The following is a 21,999-nucleotide window of genomic DNA, read 5'->3' on the forward strand; positions in this document are numbered from 1 at the left end:
TTGAATGGACTTATCTTGCATTAAGTTGATCTTTCTCTACACCCTAGCTATAACTGTAACACTACATTCTGCACTCTCTCCTTTCCTTCTCTATGAACGGTATGCTTTGTCTGTATACTGCGCAAGAAACAATGCTTTTCACTGTATACTAATAGATGTGACAATAATAAATCAAGTCAAATCAAATCACTCTGAGCAGATACAGGAAAAGTGTACTGAAATTCAAAACATGTATGGCACTTTCTGCAGCATTAAGTGGTCAGTGGCACTGAAGACACAAAGATGCATGGAATGGATGCCAACTACTTCCTAGCTGGCAGTTCCCTTTAATGATCCAGAGTGCTATCAGAGGGCTGTGGCTGTCATAGATGATAATGGGAGGGGGGGGCACCCATCATGGGGTGCCATCACCATCATCACCTGTCTCCTTGGCCCTCCTAAATGAGAGACTATCCATGCAGTAAGACCCTGTGCATTAGCCCTGTGCATTAACGCTGATGCAGTGGCCTCTGGAGGGACCTCCAGATCTACAATGAGGACAATCTCAGCTGCACACACACACACACCCAAGGGAACAGATTCCCTCCAGATTCCCTCCAGCTCATCCCAGGGCAGTACCCTGCATGAGCAACCAAGGCTGCAGGCCATTGCGTTGTTAATTGCACTTTCTGGGTTACTAGGATATCATATTCTGTGATTGCATCAAGTACTTAATCCAGTAAACGTGTTGCTCACACCCAGGCTTGTCTGTTTCAATTATCTGATGGCGATAAACATAAAAAGGGAAGAAGTGGGGCAGCAAAGCAAAGGTCAGCCCTCAGGGACGGCCAGTGGAGACATGACAACAAGGGTGGTAGCAATGGAATTATTCAGAATTGTGAGCATCATGCCTGCATTACCTGACTTAGGGGAAGGTGACTCACACAGCCAATTGTCTAACAGGATGAGTGTAGCTCAGGTAAAATACGCCTGGCTCATTAAATTAGCAGAATGTCATTATTTAAACTCGGCTGATTTTAGAAGCTGCAGAGTCAGGTTCAAACCCAGGATTTTTTGTTGTTTATCATGTGCCAGTCATTTACCAGTAGATGGCGCAGGCATGCTTCCAAAAGGGTTTTCTATAGCTGGCAGCATAGAGTGCTTCGAAACTGGTCGTCTTTGTACTTAAAGCAGAGTGAATTCTTATTTTCAATTTCCACCCCCGAGTGAGATACAATAAACTGTAATTGGATTGCATATGGACTGTATTATAAAACTTACCATCCTTGCTACTGTTGCCAAAATATTGTTCATCTATATGTGGGATGGCTTTCCAAAAAACTTTATGTTGGGGCAAATAAAATGTTCTTATGCATTGCCAAATAGGTATCAGGGAGTAACTGAAAAAAACTCTTTGATTTTAATTTGGTACGCTAAGGTTATGCCTGAAAACTAAGACTATTTAATTGGTCATTTATCTCATTGGTGTGGGAGCTTGCTGTGCAGAATTTGGCTGCCACGTTTCTTCCATTACAGCAGTGACTGTACTTCAAAGATGCTTAATTAGCTGGAAAGTGGTTTGGGATCTCCTGAGGTCATAATAGGCGCTATATAAATTTAAGTTGTTTTTCCCCTTTCTCTATTTGTTGTCAACGCCAAAAGCTCTTTTCTGCATTTCTATATCGTACACATCCACTATTTGCTAAAGGTTTAAAGTTTAGTTTATTTATTAGTGTCACAAGTAGGTTTTCATTAACATTGCAATGAAGTTACTGTGAAAATCCCCTAGTCGCCACACTCGGGTACACGGAGAGAGAATTTAGCATGGCCAATGCACCTAACCAGCACGTCTTTCGGATTTGGGAGGAAACCGGAGCACCCGGAGGAAACCCACACAGACACGGGGAGAACATGCAGACTCCACGTAGACAGTAACCCAAGCTGGGAATTGAACCCAGGTCCCTGGCGCTGTGAGACAGCAGAGCTAACCACTGTGCCACTATGTCACCCTATCAAACAGATTAGCACCAGGCACAATAGGAAATTCGTGACTGCTCCAAGAGGTCAAACTTGTTATCAATATAGATTTGCTGAGTGAATATTTTATACTCAGAATGGATATATTGGTCAGAAAGGCAAGTTTCACAGTGATGAATGTCAGAGTATAAGAGGTACAATAGGTTAGGTAGCAGACAGCAATATTTACATAAACTCTGCTTTTCTCTTTACACTTACTGCTTTCCTGAATGTCTCCAGTATCTTTTGTTTCTATTTCAGGTTTCCAGCATTTTGCTTTTGTTGTAACAATATTTAAATAGACACCGGCACCAATATCACAAAACTTACTGTTACAAACCATTCCTTTTATTTATTATTTCTTTTTCTCCTACCCATTGATTGAATACTTACCTCTGTGGGTTTGTCATTTTAACCCCCTTATACATTCAATAGAAATATCCATGGGATTTCCTTTGGGGATTCCATGTTACTTGATGCAGGAAGAGGTTGAAGAAGAGAGAGCTAAGGTAATGCAGGAAGCGAATGACACCATCTAACTGTACCCTCACTTCAGAATATAAAGACCGTGATAGGATCACATAAGATCCTGAGGGGTATTGACACGGTGGATGTGGAGAGGATGTCTCATCTTGTGGGAGAATCTAGAACTTGGAGTCACTTTTTTAAAATAAGAGGTCACCCATTTAAAACAGAAATGAGGTGAAATATTTTCACTCAGAGGGTCATGAGTCTTTGGAACTCTATTCCCGAAACGACAGTGGAAGCGGAGTCTTTGAATATTTTTTCCAGGTCCAGACGACAGCATGAAGTAGCACCAAAATAGATTTCGATGTACCGATAAAGGAGTTGTGGGAGGGGGCTGGAGAAGGACTGGAACAGGGAATATTCCACATACTCATAAAGAGACAGGCATAACTGGGACCCATGCGGGTAAGTGGAACTAAACCACTTTCAGATCAGCCATGATCTTATTGAATGGCGGGGCAGGCTCGAGGGGCTAGATGGCCTACTCCTGCTCCTATTTCTTTTGTTCTTATGTTCTTATGACCCATGCAGGTGCCTATAGCCACACCTTTTATTTGGAGGAAGTGAGACAAGTTAAAGAAGAAATTGTTGAGTGAGAGAACAAGTTCAGCCAGACGGAGGAGAGTGGTGGTGGATGGCGATTGTTCAGGCCTCTGTTCGAGGAAGAAGCGGAGAGCTCTCAGGCCATCCTGATGGGGAATGGAGGTGTAGAGGGATTGGACATCCATGGTGAAGAGGAGGTGGTTTGGGCCGGGAAACTGGAAGTCATTGTTATGGCAAAGGGCATCGGAGGAATTGTGGACGTAAGTGGGAAGGGACTGGACAAGAGGAGAGAAAAGGGAGTCAAGATGGGAGGAATTGACTGCCACAGCTACCTTGACTACATCTCTTCACACCCCACATCTTCCCTTCACCCCTTTGTCAGCATTCCGCAGGGACCGTTCTCTACGGAACACCGTGGTCCACTTCTCCATCACATCCAACATCTCACCCCCTGCCTACGGCACCTTCCCATGTAATCATAGAAGGTGCAACACCTCTACAATTTCCCTATAAAAACAGGGAAATCTTGTTAAAACTATATAAGGCACTAGTTAGACCACACCTATGATCTGTAAACAGTTTTGGTCTCCTTTTCTAAGATATACTGGCATTGGAGGCAGACTAGAGAAGGTTGACTAGGTTAATCCCAGGTGGGAGGGATTTTCTAATGAGGAAAGTTTGAGTAGGTTGTGGCCTGTACACATTGAAGTTTAGAAGAATGAGCCTGTTACGCACATTGTAGATCTTGCACTTCTGTGCCTGATTTTACAAGGAACTGTCACCAGATGCACCAACATGATCATTGGATTATTGGTCCTGTGTGTGTTTAGAATATGCTTTCCTCTCAAATCAACATTTTCAGTAATTAAGAAAAATAAATGACTAATCCAGAGATATGCTCCTCAATCTGCTTTACCTGTCTGGGAAATCGATCTTTTTACATAACTGGTGGTGCTGTGACGCTTGCTTGCAATCATGAAGGGATCCGGAAGTGAATCTGCAAAAAGAAGTTGAATATTTTTAGTAGCATAAAGCTAACATTTATCAAGGATTGCTGCAGAGAAAATGAGAATAATGAATAAACTTCAACTTTGGCACAAAGAAGCTCATCCTTACAAAATAGGGGCTCTGTGGTACAAATCCTTCATATTATATATGCTAATTAATGTCACCTTGATAAATAAAACATTTAAAACAAAGTGGATTTTTGTTAATTTATTTAAATATTTTACACTTCACCTGGTCCAATATTTTGTAGTTAATAATTTCAACGTTGGAAGAAAAAAACTACCTAAGTTTCAAAAACTGGTTTCCAATTTTACTGTGTAAAAGAGAAATGGCAGTTTATTTCTCAAGGCTCCTGTACTGACTATAGCCCATGTTGCTAATCAATCATGGCTTATTGCTTAATATACTCCTGCAATTCAGGAGACCACTGTGATTCAGAAATTAATAATTACACTTTATAATATTTGATAAGTGAAATATGTTTAAAACTGTCACCAGATGTCATAAAGGATCAGTGGCTGCGGTGACCTTTAAACTTAAAGCTTGTTTGTATTTCTGGTTGATCTACAAATCACTCGATCATTGTCATACAATTAAAATGAGTGGAATTTATAAACTGGTTCTGGATGTATTTTGCCTGATGTAAGGGAATTAGCTCAAAGGAGCTCATAAAATGCAATTCATTGACACAGTAAAGGTGCTAAAGTAAGGAATTTCTGTAGAGAGATATTGAGAAAAGGAATGACAAATCAATGGGCTCCTGCAAACATTTAGGAAAATACCTTTTAAAAATGCATACAGTATAGCGGCAGAGGTTAAGATTATATTTGGCACTGTGATTAACTGTCCTTTCTGATATTAACAGAAAATGCATGTTGCATAGTACAAGTAACATTAACACTATATTAAATACGATTAATATGCTACTAAATAAAACATAGATGCAAAAATACATGTCTTTCTGCAAATGTTTCTATTAATCTAAACATAAAAAGAACATATGGAATTTGGACCTCTGGTTCCATACTTAGAATTCCATTACATTGTTCCTGTAGACTTTCACTTAAAAGTAAATGAAGCGAAATATCAGTGATTATACTAATCACTGACCCCTCTAATTGATCATTGTGGTCACCTTTCACTCATTTTCTTACTTGTTCAACTTATGTTTTCTGTGTATATTTTGATAAATATTTCTGGCTTCACTTTCGCATTTTATTTATTAACCTTCTTTCCCCCAACCCTCCCGCCACCTCGGATCAGAAAACAAACAAGAAAGAAGCATGTTCCCGGATATTTGATGATACAATCGCTGAGGCAGCCTTTAGAATGTGAGCAAGAATCACTCAAGGTAATTAACCCACCAGATTATATTTTTGGCAGATTACAAATGAAAATGATAAGCACCAACCAAGGGGCTAAAAATGGATGCTAAACATTTAAAGCTTACATTTAGGGCCAGATTTTTGTCTGATGTTTTTTGTTTGGTCCGCAAACAGCGACCCCTTTTTTTTTGGTGGGAAATTGGATTTTCACACATGGATCAGGTGTGCAGCTTGTAGAACAAAGAACAGTACAGCACAGGAACAGGCCCTTCGGCCCTCAAAGCCTGTGCCGATCACGTTATAAACGTGAAAGCGTGCAGGTCAGGTTTCCCTGAGCCCCTTAAGAAGATTCTGCCCCGGTTTAAAAAAAACATGCAAAAATGTGATGATTCCATTTTTATTTTCTGGAAAGGTTCTTCCCCCAGTTTAACTGCTGTTGCGGTGCTTACTCCTTCAGCTCCTGTGGGTGAACAGTGAAGTTCAAACTAGCCACAGTTATCAGTCATGCAGCTCCAAGGTTACTCAACAGGACATGCACAGAAATTCCCACTTGAACTTTGACTGCAAAACCAGTATGCAGAATGGGGGATGGACAGGAAGTGGATTGGACTCCAATGTTTTCCTGCAAAAACTTCTGAATTCAGTTCAACTGTTCGATTGCATGATGCGTTATGAATGAGAGACGATAAACGGTCTATTTTGTCTGAAACAATATCACAAACGTCAAATGCACAGTCACAAACACCTGACACACAGTCACAAACAGCTGAAGCACAATTACAGCCACGTTACCGTCAACTCCCACTACATGGTTATGGGACACAATGAAATGAAGAGCTTCTCCTGAAATGAGAACAGACAAGCTCTTTTGTTTAGCAAAGTACATCGCAGCATGCACTTCCCCACATCAAATGCAGCTGTACCTTCAAACCCCAGTGGAGTTGGGTCACTCTTTATTTCATATCTCTTAGCTTTAACATCTGGCCCAGAAAGTGATCCTGTTGCAGAGGCATGAAAACATATCAATAAGCTCCATAATTCATTCTTTTATTATTTATACCTTACAACAAATAAACCAGCACAGGTTCAGTTAATACAAGTAGCAGCATTGTCTGATATATAACCTGGAACTAAGAAAGATCATTGAATAAAATCCATTGAGCTTAATGTTTAATCCTTAGAGAAGTTTTAGCTAAGGTATTGATTAGTGGTAAAACGCTTCTTGTTAAGAAAGAGCTGAGAAAGCAAATGTGAAGCTCATTAACAGAAGCATATGGTCTGATATAAACAAGAATTCTCTTTTGAGTTCATGCATTGCTGTAGCCCGTACCATCAATGAACCGTTACTGCTTAAAAGAGACATCACAGTGAGGAAAAGATACCCCATCTGAAAAAAAATATTTTATCTGGAATTCTGAAAACCCTCACTGATGAAAATCTTTTCTTCCTATTTTGCATTTCCAATTTTTGTTTTTTAATATTTATTTCCGCTACTACTTTTCTTAATTGATGCTGAATGCACCCAAACCAAATGAGTTGCAAACCTCTGACACAGTTTCTGATGCCACATAGGTCGGGAAATTTGTTCTATAGAAAAGCTGGCACAAAGATGCCACTTGCAAAGTACATCGAGAGATGAAGGCCTGAGGCTCATCGGAAAATGGACTTTGGGCAACGTCTACATAATGCTAGTGAGTTGCAGTGTTAGTCCACAGTGGGGACTTGGAGGGATTTGGGAGATAATTGGGAAATAGGTGATCAGAGGCCAGAGGAACACTCCTACTCATCTTAGCTCGCCAGGAAGGGAAGTTTAATAATAAATTAAATGACCTATTCTGTAGTTCCTTCTGGTGGCCTTTTGGGACTACTGTACATCCATACAAATTGAACCAAATTCAGCTTCAGGATTCAAAAGCAGGCAACAAGTCCATGCTGAGCATAATCAGGATGCCCGATGTTTGTTTTAGGTGGGTGCTCTTGGACCTTGTGAAAGGGACCAGGTGGGAGGAATGCTGCTTGGAAATTAGTCCACCCAACTCCTATTTTGCAGCCAGAAAGAGGGAATGACGAGGCCCATAGATTGACTGGAAGAAAGTGGAAAACCAAGTGAGGGTGCTTTCACACCCTGCAGCACCCTCCCCTCCCCCACCTGTCCCTCACCTTCCACACTGGTCAAGCAAGCTTTATGGCAGATCAATCCTTGGACAGTGCCTTGGAGATCTGAATGGACAGCATCAATGCCATGGGGGCAATTTTCCCAGCCTGCTGTGCTGGCCGGGAGACATGAGCAGGGGCCGTTTAGTGGGCTCCCCGCTGGGTGCCATGGCCTCCACACGTCTCTGGCCGCCGGATTTCTGGCATCATCAGCTCCATGCCGGAAAACAGGGTGAAGCTGATTAAAATACTTAAATTCAAGTTTTAATCCTATTAACAGGATTTAATCCTATTATAAGGACTGAAATATCCGGGCCTGCTAGCCTCTCCCCTCTCACCAGGATTGTTTCACTCCAGCCATGGAGGCATCCCAGGAGGTCAGGGGTAAGGGGGGGGGTTGGTCCCTGGGCATTGTCAGCTTGGCAGTGCCAGCCTGGTCCCCTGGCACTGCCCACAGGATAAAGTGGCACTTTGGCATTGCCCACCAGGCTTTGGGCAGTGCCAAGGGGGTCGGGCCTATTGGGGGCAGGGCCTATGTGGAGGGAGATCAGTGGGAGTGGGGGGGGGGGGGGGTCCCACTGCCACTTTGTATTTGGGATCATAGGCAGAAGGAGGCTGGTGGTCGGGGCTGGCCATCGGGGTGGGGGGCAGGGGGCCTCAGCCTGCTAGGGGGATCGGGACTGTGTGTGGGGGCGGGGGGGGGGGGGGGGGGGGGGGAGGGGGGTGGTGTTCAGGACTGCACATATCGGAGGGGGAGAATCGGGAGATCGGGACTACTGGGGTGGGGGGGGGATATCAAGGCGGCCCAGGAGGGTGGGGGGGAGGGGGTGGTTTTTGGGGCTGGCTGGGAGACGTCTGGAAGGCCAGTGATCGGGACGTTGGGAGGATCGGAGGGGCAACGTTGCGGGATCATGGGGATGGCCGGCAATGAAGCTGGCCAGCAATTGGAAGGCCGGCAGTGCGGGGCCACTGCGCATGCGCCGGTCACAGCGCTGACAGATTGGCACACGCGCAGTGACCTGCTCAGTGCTATGCTGCCGGCCTCTCCAGCGGGCCCCACCCACAGATTTGTATCGCGATTCATGCCTGGGCACTCTGCAGTGCACAGAATGTGGGAGATTCATTTTGAAAATCCCACTAAAAAAACCAGTGGGATTTATTCCAGTTTTTTACGCAAATTCGGCAATTAGAATTTTTTTGGCAAAATCCAGGCCCATGTGTTTAGCAGAAAAAAACAATTGTCTGTTTTCATAGAATAGGAACCAAATCCATGATATCAACTGATCACACAGGAACCCAACTATAGATGGTACATGTGAGTGAGTCTCTTGATCACTGTTCTGTTTCTGGCTGAATCTAAGCATGCTAAGCGTGTCGTTAATATTTAAAACTCCACAACCCCGTCCCGGTAATGAGGTTGATTTCATTGGCAGAACAGGGCCGGAAAGATCACGAGAGGCCCAAAATTGGGTTCATGCCCGATATCTTACTTCTCGCAATCTTTCCGGCCCCATGTGTTATAAATTACCACGACTTACCTCGCTGAAAAAACGGGCGAGAAAACCTCCTGATTTTTCACCTTTCACCCTATCTTATTGGCTTGCTACACCGATCGACTGGCATGGCGAGTGGTAAGATCCCAGCCGTTAACTCCACCTGATTGCATTCTGATTTTCTAAATGTCCTGCTACTATCTCCTTAATACTTTTCCTTGTATGATTGTGTATTTTTTTAAAGAAATATTCATGCCACATAAGAGAGGATCTAACCATCTCCCCTTGACATTCAATGAAGGCTGGGAATTTTGAGGAGAGTAACTTGCCTCCTGGCTCCCCAAGGTCTGTCCACCATCTACAAGGCAAAAGTCAGGCATGTGATGGAATGTTCTTCACGTGCCTGGATGACGGTAGCTCCAACAACATCGAGGAAAAATAACCCACTTGATTGGACATCCCATCCACAGTGATTCACAGTGGTAACAACGTGCACATTTACAAGATCCAAAGGTCCTTCAACAGCACCTTCCAAACTCATGACCTGTAGCAGCTGGAAGGGGAAGGGCAGCAAATTTATGGGGCACTCATCACCTTCAAATTTCCCTCCAGGCCACACCATTCTGACATGGACCTGATGGATTACAGTAGTTCAAGTAGGTGGTTCATCACCTCCTTCTCAAGAACAAATGGGAATGGACAATAAATGCTGGCCTAGCAGTGGCACAGTGGTTAGCACTGCTGCCTCACAGCACCAGGGACCCGGGTTCAATTCCACCTCCGGTCACTGTCTGGGTGGAGTTTGCACCTTCTCCCCATGTCTGCGTGGGTTTCCTCCGGGTGCTCCGGTTTCCTCCCACAGTCCAAAGATGTGCGGGTTAGGTTGATTGGCCCGTGCTAAATTGCCCCTAATGTCAGGGGGATTATCAGGGTAAATGAGGGTTATGGGAATAGGGCCTGGGTGTGATTGTGGTCAGTGCAGACTCGATGGGCTGAATGGCCTCCTTCTGTACTGTAGAGATTCGATGATTCTATTCTATGATTCTAATCTGAGAGGTCTCCATCCCCATGAATTAAAAAAAGCTCTTCCCTTTTGTCCCTGTTTTTCTATCATTCTTGGGATGCTTTTTATATCTTCCATTATGAAGGCAGATAAAAAATACTTGTTCAAAATGTTGGCCGTTTCCTTTTTTCCCCACGATTAATTCCTTAGTCTCAGCCTCTAAGAGACTAATGCTCACTTTAGTTACATTTTTCCCTTTAAATATTTGTAGAAGCTTTTACTGTCTGTTTATATTTCTTGCTAGCTTCCTCTTATCCTCCAATTTCTCCCTTCTCTTTTTTTGTCATCCATTGTGGGTTTTTAACATTTTCTCAATATTCTGGCCTACCACTAATATTTATGGCATTGCACATCTTTTCTTTCAATTTGATACAATCCTTAACTTCCTTCGTTAGCCATCAGTGGTGCATCCTTCTCATAGAGACTTTTTTTTCTTAATTGAATATATATTTCTTGAGAGTTATGAATTACCTCCTTCAATGTTTGTCCTTCCTTCTCTACCATCTTAACTTTTGACCTATTTTCCCATTGCACTTTAGCCATCTGTCTCCATACCCGAGTTATTGCATTTATTTAAGTTCAAGATACTCATTTCAGACCTAACCTTCTCACCCTCGAACTGAATGTGAAATTTTATTATGTTATGATCACTCTAACCTCGAGGATCTTTTACTACAAAGTCATTAATTAATTCTGTCTCATTATACATTCCCAGGACTAAAGTAGCCTGTTTCCTGGTTGGTTCCAGAAGTATTGTTCTAAGAAACTGTCCCAGATATGCTCTGTGAGCTCATCCTCTATGCTTCCTTTATCAATTTGATTTGTACAATCTATATGAAAATTAAAATCTCCCATGATTATTGCAATACCTTTCTTACAAGCATTCTTATTTTTTGATTTATACTCCATCCTACATTGCAGCTACTATCGCTCTGACCACTGATTTTTTTCCATTTTGCTATTTCTTGCCTTTTATTTCTGAGTCATGACCAGCGTTGTACACTCTCGTTTGTGTAGTGGTCTGTGTGGCTATGTTGTCTAACTAGCAGCTCAGTTTAGAAGAAATAAAGTGCCACACCACATGCCAGCAGACTGCATGTCAAACTCTGCACACTACATCATCATGTAGTTGTGTGATAAATGTACATGCTAACAGAACTGTGGGTGTACCTTCACCACATGGACTGCAGTAATTCAAGAAGGCAGCTCACCACCGCCTTCTGATGGGTAATGAGGGATGACTAATAAATGTTGGTCTAGGCAGCGATGCCCACATCCTGTGAAGGAATTTTTAATAAGCGTCACAACTTTCTGGTGTATATGTATGGAAATAGCAACTACCACATTTAGTTAGAATGTAAATTCACTTTATGAATCAATAAGCAGTCATTGTGCATATGTCACAGTACAGAGTGAAATAAGCTGATAATAAGTGAAAAAGTAAGGAATCAGTTAGTTGCAAAGAAAATCACTGCTATTATAATATTTAAACACAGTTTATACTGAGAATACTAATGTGAATTCCAGTTAACAGATAATTCAGATTTGAAGTTCCATAGGTGAAGTTTGTACCAAGTTAGCTGATCTCGGCCAAATGTAAAGTTGGGGTGCTGCAATTAGTTTCATAGGAGAGTGAAAAACTGGCTGGCAATCTTTGTTTAGGTTCACACAGAAGAATGGCTACTTGGGTTAGGTACCAGAAGGCTGCTAGTTTCTGTGGAAATGTACCTGAGCAAAAATCAGCACTTTTAGGATAGCAGGCAAGAGAAAGGGGAAAAAAACAGGAAAGCGCAAGTAAATTTTAAATGACTGCAGAGTGCAAGTTAATTATTAATGCAACCTGATCCATGCTGGATTAATTCCAAATGAGCTCTAGAATAAGCTGATTAATGCTATGTTACTAAACATTTTGATTTCTTCCTTTTCTCCCAAACTTACCCCTATATTGTGATATATGTATACCTAATTTCAATTTATGGAGACAAAACTTGCAGCAATTTTTGTGTAGTACTTGGAAAATAGGAGCGGTTGGAGAGGTTGGATAAACTCAGTTTGTTCTCACTGGAATGACAGAGGTTGAGGGGTGGCCTGACAGAGGTTTACAAGATTATGAGTGGCATGGACAGAATGGATAGTCAGATGCTCTTTCTTAGGGTAGAAAAGTCAAGTACTAAGGGACATAGGTTTAAGGTGCGTGGGGAAAAGTTTAGAGGAGATGTGCAAGGCACGTTTTTTTGAACAGAGTGGTGAATGTCTGGAATGTGCTGCCCAGGGAGGTCGTGGGTGCAGGTACGATAGCAGCATTTAAGAGGCAACTAGACAGGTACATGAAGAGGATGGGAATGGAAGGATACGGACTCTGTAAGTGCATACGATTTTAGTTTAGGCAGGCATCATGATTGGCGCAGGCTTGGAGGGTCCAAGGGCCTGTTCCTATACCCCTACTTTTCTTTGTTCTTTGTTCTATATAATTTATTAGAGGTTTGTTCCTTGACTGTCTTCAAATCTACACTTTTTTTTCTCTTCTACATATATCACAGTGCGCTTGGCTCCAATTTAAAAGATGGCATGTTTGTAGAATTGTTATATCACAGAAGGAAGGAGGCTATTTGACCTGTCCAGTCTGCGGCGACTAGCATTCTGGGCCGTGGACCAGGATAGTATAACTGACAGCATTTTTCTGTCACCAACAAATGAGAAGTCAGATTCAGTTGGAACGGAATGCATGATAACGATTTTCCTCACAACACAGTTATCTTCTGGTTATCTACTGCTCGCCCACCATCCCCAGTTAACAAACAGTGACATTGCCAATTGGGCTGGAATGGCAGAAACTACAATATGATCCTCCAGCTTATGGTCTGCTCAAGGAGATATCTAACTAGTTGTAAATGGATTTATTAAGGCAGTTTTCTCCCATGTGAATATGATTGCAAATCAAAATCAAAGGAGCTTTGAAATTTTCTTCTGTGATATAGCAAGAAGTCTCAAAACACCAGGTTAAAGTCCAACAGGTTTATATGGAATCACGAGCTTTTGGAGCGCTGCTCCTTCATCTGGTGCGTGGCTAATTCATGATGAAGGAGCGCTGCTCCTTCATCACCCACCTGAGGAAGGAGCAGTGCTCCGAAAGCTCATGATTCCAAATAAACCTGTTGGATTTTAACCTGGTGTTGTGAGATTTCTTACTGTGCCCACCCCAGTCCAACGCCGGCATCTCCATTTCTGTGGTATACGCAGGGCTTTGGAAATGCAACACCCCGTGTATTAATCAGATTTAGTCAAAACTGGGAATGGAGCAGAATGGAACGGTAATTATAATGTATGTTTACCTCGTGAAGCACTGACAGAGGAAGCTAAGGAAATGCGGCGAATTACAGTTGGCTCCTTAGACTGTGATTCTGAGAACACAGAAAATCAATGCATGTGATGGTTAGAAAAAAGACCATTAAGAGCAAGCAGTAAAGTAATGGGCAAACACTGGTCAGATACCATCCATAAAAGCAGAATGCTCTGCCTGCACTTCTTTCTACAACTGATTTACAAAATACATTCTTTACTGCAAAACATTTTTTACATTTTCTCCAGCATATACTTTTATTTTTAAACCCATATTTTATGGCTTTTTCTTTCTACCACTTGAAACCTACTTCACGCAAGACACAAACGGGTGTGTTCTTCATTATTTTGCTTTGGTGGAAGTGAATTCAGTTGAACTGTATTTACACAGCAAAATAATGAGTAACATTGGAAATGCTGTTTGCAAACTTCAGACACTCCACATCAACTACACTGAATGGTTGGAAATATTTTCCATTAAATAAAGGAAACAAAAGATGGAGCTAGTAAATTCTATGGTAAGCAATAAGTAGAAAACACACAACAGAGAGCAATAGAATAAACTGTTCTCCAATCTGCATTCTGTTTATATGGTATGAATGAAGATAATGAAATCATTATGTTCGTTATGTAAGCCTAATTGCATATATCTGTTTACTTTGTAATGCGTTTCAATAAAATATAATTTAAGCATCAGCAAGCTGTTTCTCACTTTGCTCCAGAGATTAATGAAAGCTACTTTTAAAACACTATTGATGATTTCAGTTCCAAATATTACCAGGATATTGCGATGTGACAAAAACACAATGAAAGATCTATCTTAAATGTTTACTGTGCAAAGTGAAAGTATTTTTTATTTTATGCAGCTGACAAAATAGCAGCTAAATACAATAGAGCTGTCGCTGTGTGGAGCTCAAGAGGAATGTGTAGCTCTTCTTGTCATATGGGTAGGTAATAGGTAATTAGCCATAGACCACATCTCTTCTTTAGGGACGGTAAGAAGTCTCACATCACCAGGTTAAAGTCCAACAGGTTTATTTGGAATCACGAGCTTTCGGAGCGCTGCTTCCTCATCAGGTGAGTCAACTTTAACCTGGTGTTGTGAGACTTCTTACTGTGCCCACCCCAGTCCAACGCCGCCATCTCCACATCATGGCTTTTTTAGAGAGACAATGGTACTGAATTCTTGGTGCCCCCGGCATGTGTGTATCCTGTAGGGGGTGGGGCAAGGGGGCAGGTGAGGGTTAATGGGCACCACCTTCCCCCCCTCCACTCCCAAGCTCTGCCCCATAATATAGGAACTGTGGGGGTGGGGGGGCGGGGGGGGGGGGGGCACCAAAATCGGCAGCCTGCCTGACATGTTTAAATGAATAATCAAGGATCAAAAAGGCTTGTTATCAAACTGATTGGCCCTGATGATACGGTGCCCATGCCATAAAACATTTGGAGCAGGCAGCCCAATGGGAGCGGGAAGCCCAGTTTTTAAGGTCAAATACTTAAAGGGCAGCAAGGAAGGGTGAGGGTGTCACAATTTGACAATTGCCCTTTGCTGAATGTGGGTCCCCCTTAGATTAAACTCCCCCTTCCTTCCTATCCACTCCCCCCTTAAATCCACCCCCTTCCCTTCCCCTGCCCCTCTCCCTAAGCTACCCAAACCCTCCTGACCCAAGACCGCAGACTTATCTGCTCCGGAGATCCACGGACCTTGATCTTCTTCCTCCCCTCTTCCCCTCTAGTCCTGGCAGTTTTCCTGGGGCTGGAGCTGACAGCCAATTGGATTGGGTAACAGCTCCAGATGCTTTCATAGAAATCATAGAAACCCTACAGTGCAGAAGGAGGCCATTCAGCCCATCGAGTCTGCACCGACCACAATCCCACCCAGGCCCTACCCCCACATATTTACCCGCTAATCCCTCTAACCTACGCATCCCAGGATTCTAAGGGGCAATTTTTAACCTGGCCAATCAACCTAACCCGGACATCTTTGGATGTGGGAGGAAACTGGAGCACCCGGAGGAAACCCACGCAGACACGAGGAGAATGTGCAAACTCCACACAGACAGTGACCTGAGCCGGGAATCGAACCCGGGACCCTGGAGCTGTGAAGCAGCAGCACTAACCACTGTGCTATCGTGCCGCCTATGCTGAAACGTATTCCCCATTCGGCCCTCAATAATCTGCTCTGCAGCGTTCTGTGTCTGCAGGGCGGATCAGCATGGAGCATGCTGGCTCCACATCAATGTGGTTTCTGTCCCGACTCCCAGATTATTCAGCTCTATTTAGCTGCACTCCACAAGCATGGGGCAAGGCGAGAAGACAGGCCTCCGTGAACTATCACTGGCATTGAACCCGTGCTTTTGCTGTCATTCTGCATCACACTCTGTCATCTTGGCACCTCAGCTAACCAGTCCTCACTGATAATGAATTAGAAAAGATCATTAAAGGGGAAGTGAGGGTTGCAGCCGTGGCTCAACATTTTAACAACAGGACACATTTTGTGTCTAATTCATCACACTTTCAGGATGGTACTTTGTACCCTCTCCCTGATATTAAACCAGCAGCAGGTGGCCCTGTCGTCATGTGGGTAGCATGACAAGCAAAGCTGTGCAGGTTACTTGTGATTTCCTGGGGTCAGCAGGACCTCATTCAAAGGCCTGATCGGGGACCCATTTTTGGAAGGGGTGAGCAACACCCGTTCCCTTGCTGCTGACCCATTATGCCTCCCCCCCAGACCCCCACCACATCAAACCCCTCCTGCTGTCCTGGGACCTGCAGTGGGTGGACTGCAGGCCCCAGACTACTGAGGAATAGTGGCTGCAGAAGCCATTATTCCTCAATGGCCTCTGATTGGCTGGCAGCTCTTGGCAGCAGGAGTTCCCGGCCCTCGGGTCCTGATCCAGGACCAATGGCCTGTTAACTGCCTGATTTGATGACCCTTTCCCCAAAGGAGGTAATCCAGGTCTCTCGCCAGCTCTTCAGCTGGTGTTGACCCCCATAAAACGCCTCCCTAAGTTCACAACCTCTATCATAAGATCATCATAGAGCATGTTTCCCCATAGGAAAGGAAGGACAACTGAAGAATGAGTCATCACATGGAAAGCTTCTGCAATTAGTACATAGCACATGATGATAAAATGGTTGTTTCTCAGCAAGTGAGGATGTGTGGCATAATAAGGGTGGTAAAGAGGAAAAATGAAAAATATTTTAAAAATCATTCAATTTTCTTATTATCTATAGAAATGAAACGGCTGTGTGTTTCATTCATTGGCAAAACAACGTGGGACTGGGCTAACTACCTAGCTCCTGGCCTGGTTCGGTTTTTGAAAATCAAGACTGCATCATTGAGTGGTGGAGTGTAAAGTGGCGTTAATTCTGTGTTGCCTGCCAATTTGAATGATCGCAATATCTGGCCAGCACAAACTGAATTATTGTTTGCTGGATGCATCAACAGGGGGCAATATCATGGGTGGCTAGCAGCACTTAAGGCCAGCTTGTATTTATTAAAGCTCGCCTGCACTGTTCAAAACTAACTGGTACCTCTTAAATGAATTATGGCTGGAGTAGGTACTGGAAGTCATTTACAATTGAATTTTTTAAAGAATTCATTCATGGGACATGGGCATTGCTCGCTGGCCAGCATTTATTGCCCATCCCTAGTTGCCCTTGAACTGAATGACTTGTGAGGCCATTTCAGAGGGCAATTGAGAGTCAACCACATTGCTGTGGCTCTGGACTCACATGTAGACCAGGTAAGGACGGCAGATTTCCTTCTCTAAAGGACATTAGTGAACCAAATGGGTTTTTCCAAAAATTGGTAATGGTTTCATGGTCATCAGTAGATTCTTAATTTCAGATATTTTTATTGAATTCAAATTCCACCATCTGCCATGGTGGGATTTGAACTCAGGTCCCCAGAACATTAGCTGGGTTTCTGGATTAATAGTCTAGCGATAATACCACTAGGCTATCGCCTGACCATAGACATTTTACATAACAGCATAACACTGGGGGCCTTGATGAAGAAGGTGGAAATTAGAAGAGATGTCTTGTATTTACAGGAGGCTCTTCAAACACATGTTCATAAGGCAGTAGTGGATAACCTTTGGGCTCTGATGACCTAGATGAATTGCCACAAGAACTTCAACCACCAGCAGTTGGAGTCAGTAAATGTATCATTATAAATCACATCCTACCAACTGCAGTACTAACCTCATACATTAGTCAATTTACATTCCCATCACTCACCCAACCAACATTCTCCATCAGGATTCAATCTCAAATTCATAGCTCCAATGTACCCTCACATGCATAGCAGTGCTGCAAGCCTCACGATTACACCTCATGGTGCGTACACATTGCCAGATAGTTAACCACGACAATCACATCATCCAAACAGATCACACAGTATTCACTGATCCACTTCCCTCTCCTGCAGGATAAAACAGTGCACAATTGGAGATAGCAGGAGCTATCTGTAGCTACAATTCAGAACCATCATGGAGAAGACAATGCTGGCTACCGTTAGGATGCCTGTTGTTGAGGCTATGACCGGCAGAATGATTGAAGTCATCAAGCATGACATTATCCTCATATCTAATCATTCTTACCACATCCCATCGTCTCCTAACCCACACTCTCTTCCGAGTTACAACATGCGGCATGGTGGCACAGTGGTTAGCCCTGCTGTCTCACAGTGCCAGGGATCCGGATTTGATTCGCGGCTTGGGTCACTGTCTATGCGGAGTTTACACGTTCTCCATCTGTCTGCGTGAGTTTCCTCCGCGTGCTCCAGTTTCCTTCCACAGTCCGAGAGACATGCTGGTTAGGTGCATTGGCCATGCTAAATTCTCCCTCAGTGTACTCAAACAGGCGCCGGAGTGTGGCGACTAGGGGATTTTCACAGTGACTTCATTGCAGTGTTAATGTAGGCCTACCTGTGACACTAATAAACTTAAAACTTAAACTTACAGATGTACCTTTCTCCTTTCAGATACTTGAGAAGTGCAACCTGGCCAGGTATAGAGAAACAACAAGAAGGTAGTGATGATGAAGGCACGTCATCACTTACATTTCGCACTCGCAACCCCCAGCCTAGAACGTGACACTGCACATATTTTGGAGGATAGCACAGAGGTGGGATAGGCATGTGGTGAGATATTGGGCACAAGTATCAGGCAGCCAGGGCAGCTAGCAGGAATAGCACATCAGCCAGCTCTCCATAGGGGCAAGGTCATATACAGGGTTTGCTGCAGAGGACTCAGATGAAGATTTCAATGGGGAAGCCCACAGAAGATGGCTTATGGGGATATGCACACTGAAATGCTTGGGTCGTTGGGAAGCCTGCCAAGAGACTTGTATTCATTGTCAAGAAGAATGGAGGAATCTGGCATTAACGGCGCAGGGTTTTGCACTCAACCTGGAACTCGTCTTTTCCTGTGTGGCAGTGTTGGCCAACATCCTCTGCACACTTCCAGATTCAACCATGGTGTAGTGTCTGATTTCCACTCCATCTGACGAAGGAGCAGCGCTCCGAAAGCTAATGGTATTTGCTACCAAATAAACCTGTTGGACTTTAACCTGGTGTTGTTAAAACTCTTACTGTGTTCACCCCAGTCCAACGCCGGCATCTCCACATCGTGTCTGATGGCCAATGTTGGATGTCACAGTTTCCATTGCAGCACAAACAGCAGGCACCCAGATTCTGCATTCTGCAGTGGAAGCTCAGACTGAAGTCATGCAAGCGCAGACTGCTGCTGTCATGTCTGTGAGCATTGGTGCTCAAAGGGGCAGCTCGGCTCAGCAGTCCAGAAATCTGTCCTCCAATGGATTATCAAAACTGTTAAAGTGCCGTGGGAGGGAGCAGCAGCGACCCTGCGAGCATCAGCCTGTTGTCCTCTCTCAGAAGAACAGCATTCATCTTCCCACCACTGGCACTGCCAATGTCCTTGCTTCTACCTCTCAGCCAGCCAGCTCAGACTGCTGCCATCCACATTGGGATGTTGTGGATCACAGCTGGGCTGTGTAGGCCCAGAGCTGTTCCAGAATTTTCTCCACCTGTAGTGAGCAGGACGTGTAGTATAACTGTGGCTTGGGGTTTCCGGTCATGTTAATAATTAAAGTTGGTTTGGGGGGTGGGGTAACTTTTGTGTAGCCGAGTATATTAATTGCCTACAAAGTTGTGTTGATGTTGCTTTTAGTTGGTTTGTTACAGTAAAAGTCTTACCACTTGAAATCCTGCTGTGTAGTTCCTTTAAATTGGTCACTGAGAATTCAAATCTCTTGTTCAAAGTTATCAGCCTCTAATCAGGGATCTAGTCGTGAACTAACACATGTTGCAAATATTGCCTGATCAAGCTTGAAGTGAGCCAGATGCATATAATTTCTTGGCTACAGTCACCTTTGCAGTCACGGTCAATGCTGTCTTTGCTGTACTCTGAGGCTGTGGTGGTTACAGCAGATGGCAGATTTCAGTGATGAGCTCCTTGGTGAAGTAGAGACATCTGATACACTGTCCCACTGAGGTTGTGGTGGGAGAGTTTTGCCCTGAACCCTCAAGTGGTCATAGCCTCCGGGTGAAAGCCCTTCTTACTATCTTCCTCCTTTTTCCAGCAGCTTTTCCTGTTCTGAATCATCTGCTCATTCTCTCTGTCATGATGTAGTCCAAGGGGATGCAAACTGCAGGGTGGAGTATCCTTCAGTGTGTAACACTGATGTGATGCCAGTGGTGCCATTTTGAAACTCAAGGCTCTAATTAATGCCCTGTGTTAACATTGCACAGCTAAACACATTTTCACTGCAATTTAAGTGCTCTTTGTCCTCAATATTTCCAAAGTTTTTTCACAATGCTTGATTACACCATTCTGCTTTACATCTCTCCCCTGGGATGCCCTTGCATGGCTCCATTCCCACTGGTTTGAACACATTTCAAGCAATTGCTTACCTTTCCTTGGTGCAATGTCACCTTTGGCACCCCATTGAGGATCGATTCTCTTCTTTGTTTCCACCATTTAGCACTACTGTCAGCAAGAATCAACCTCCATGTAGAATCATAGAATAGTTACAGCATAGAAGAAGGCCAATCAGCCCTTTAAGTCAGTGCTGGCTCTTTGCAAGAGCAACTCTACTACCTCCCCCCCCCCCCCAATCCCCAATCCCCACTCCCATGCTTCCCCACAGCCCTGCAATTAGTTCCTCTTCAGGTTCTTATCCAACTCCCTGTTGTGAACAATTATAGAATCTGCCTCTACAACACTCGGGAAATGCATTCTAGATCTTAACCGCTCACTGCATTAAAACATTCCTACTCGTGTAATCTTGCTTGTTTTGCCAATCACCTTAAATCAGCCTCCTCTGGTTCTCGATGTTCCCACCAATGGGAACAGTATCTCTCTCCATCTGGACCCCGCATGATTTTGACCGTCTATCAAATCTCGTGCCAAACTTCTCTTTTCTCTAAAAAATAACAACTCTGGTTTCTCCAATCTATTCACGCAACTTGAGTCTCTCATCCTTGAATATCATTCTGGTAAACTTTCTCTGAACCCACTCTATTGCCTTATATACTTCCTAAAGTGTGGTGCCTGGAAATAGATTCAATACTCCAGTTGAGGCCAAACCAATCTTTTATAAAGATTCATTATAACTTTCTTCCTTTTATACTCTAAGCCTCAATTTAGCTGAGGATTCTGTATGTCGTTTTAACCATTTTCTCAACCTGTTTATGCCACTTTCAATGAGTTGTGCACATAAACTCCCAGGTCTCTCTGTTTCCAAACCATCTGCAGAATTGTATCCATTATTTTGGATTGCCTCCCTTGATTCTGCTGATCAAAATGTATCACTTCACTCTTCCCTGCATTAAGTTTCATCTGCCACACCTCCTCCCATTCCAGCAACCCATCTGTGACCTCTTCAAGTCTATCACTATTCTCATTGTTTGCAACACTCCCAAGTTTTGTGTCATTTGCAAAGTTTGAATTTGTGCCCTACACACACCCAGTTTGACTAGCCACCTCGCCCTAGCCCAGAGAGTGGAAAGCAATGGCAAACCCCACTGAAAACCTGCCAAGGAGGCAGCTCAGGATCAAGATCAGCAGACAACTGGACAGTGCACACCCGAGTGAATGAACGGCACCTAAGTTAGGTCATTCATATAAATATATCAAGATTACTATTGTGTGAATGCCAAGTACCAAAGCCCAGGTAACTCCATTGTATACGTTCCCCCAGCCTGGAAAAAACATCTTCCATCACAGCTCTGTGTTTCCTGTCACTCAGCCAATGTTGTATGTATGCCACCATTGTCCTTTTTTATTCCATGGGCTTTAACTTTACTGACAAACCCATTATGTGGTGCTTTATCAAATGCCGATTGGATTCCCTCGCCCAGTACATCAACAGCATTATCCTAATCAATGCTCTGTTACTTCATCAAAACACTCAACAATGTCACTTAAACATGGTTTGGCTTATCTGTGCCGGCTTTCCTTAATTAATGCACACTTCTCCAGTTTTGTCCTGAATTTTCATTTCTGAAAGCATCCCCACCAAC

At 43.6% G+C, this 21,999-nt stretch overlaps 1 protein-coding gene across 1 annotated transcript in view; it reads right to left on the reverse strand.

The window, feature by feature from the left end:
* Positions 1-21,999, reverse strand: part of mcf2l2 (MCF.2 cell line derived transforming sequence-like 2) — a 334,271-nt gene that overhangs the window by 21,605 nt on the left and 290,667 nt on the right. The window contains exons 27-29 of the mRNA XM_078207045.1: positions 13,442-13,510; positions 5,210-5,215; positions 3,983-4,063 (exon numbers count right to left, since the gene is read on the reverse strand). Coding sequence (XP_078063171.1) covers positions 3,983-4,063; positions 5,210-5,215; positions 13,442-13,510 — 156 coding nt within the window. The remainder of the gene's footprint in view (positions 1-3,982; positions 4,064-5,209; positions 5,216-13,441; positions 13,511-21,999) is intronic.

This window comes from Mustelus asterias, chromosome 3, assembly GCF_964213995.1.
Source record: "Mustelus asterias chromosome 3, sMusAst1.hap1.1, whole genome shotgun sequence".
NCBI lineage: Eukaryota > Metazoa > Chordata > Chondrichthyes > Carcharhiniformes > Triakidae > Mustelus > Mustelus asterias.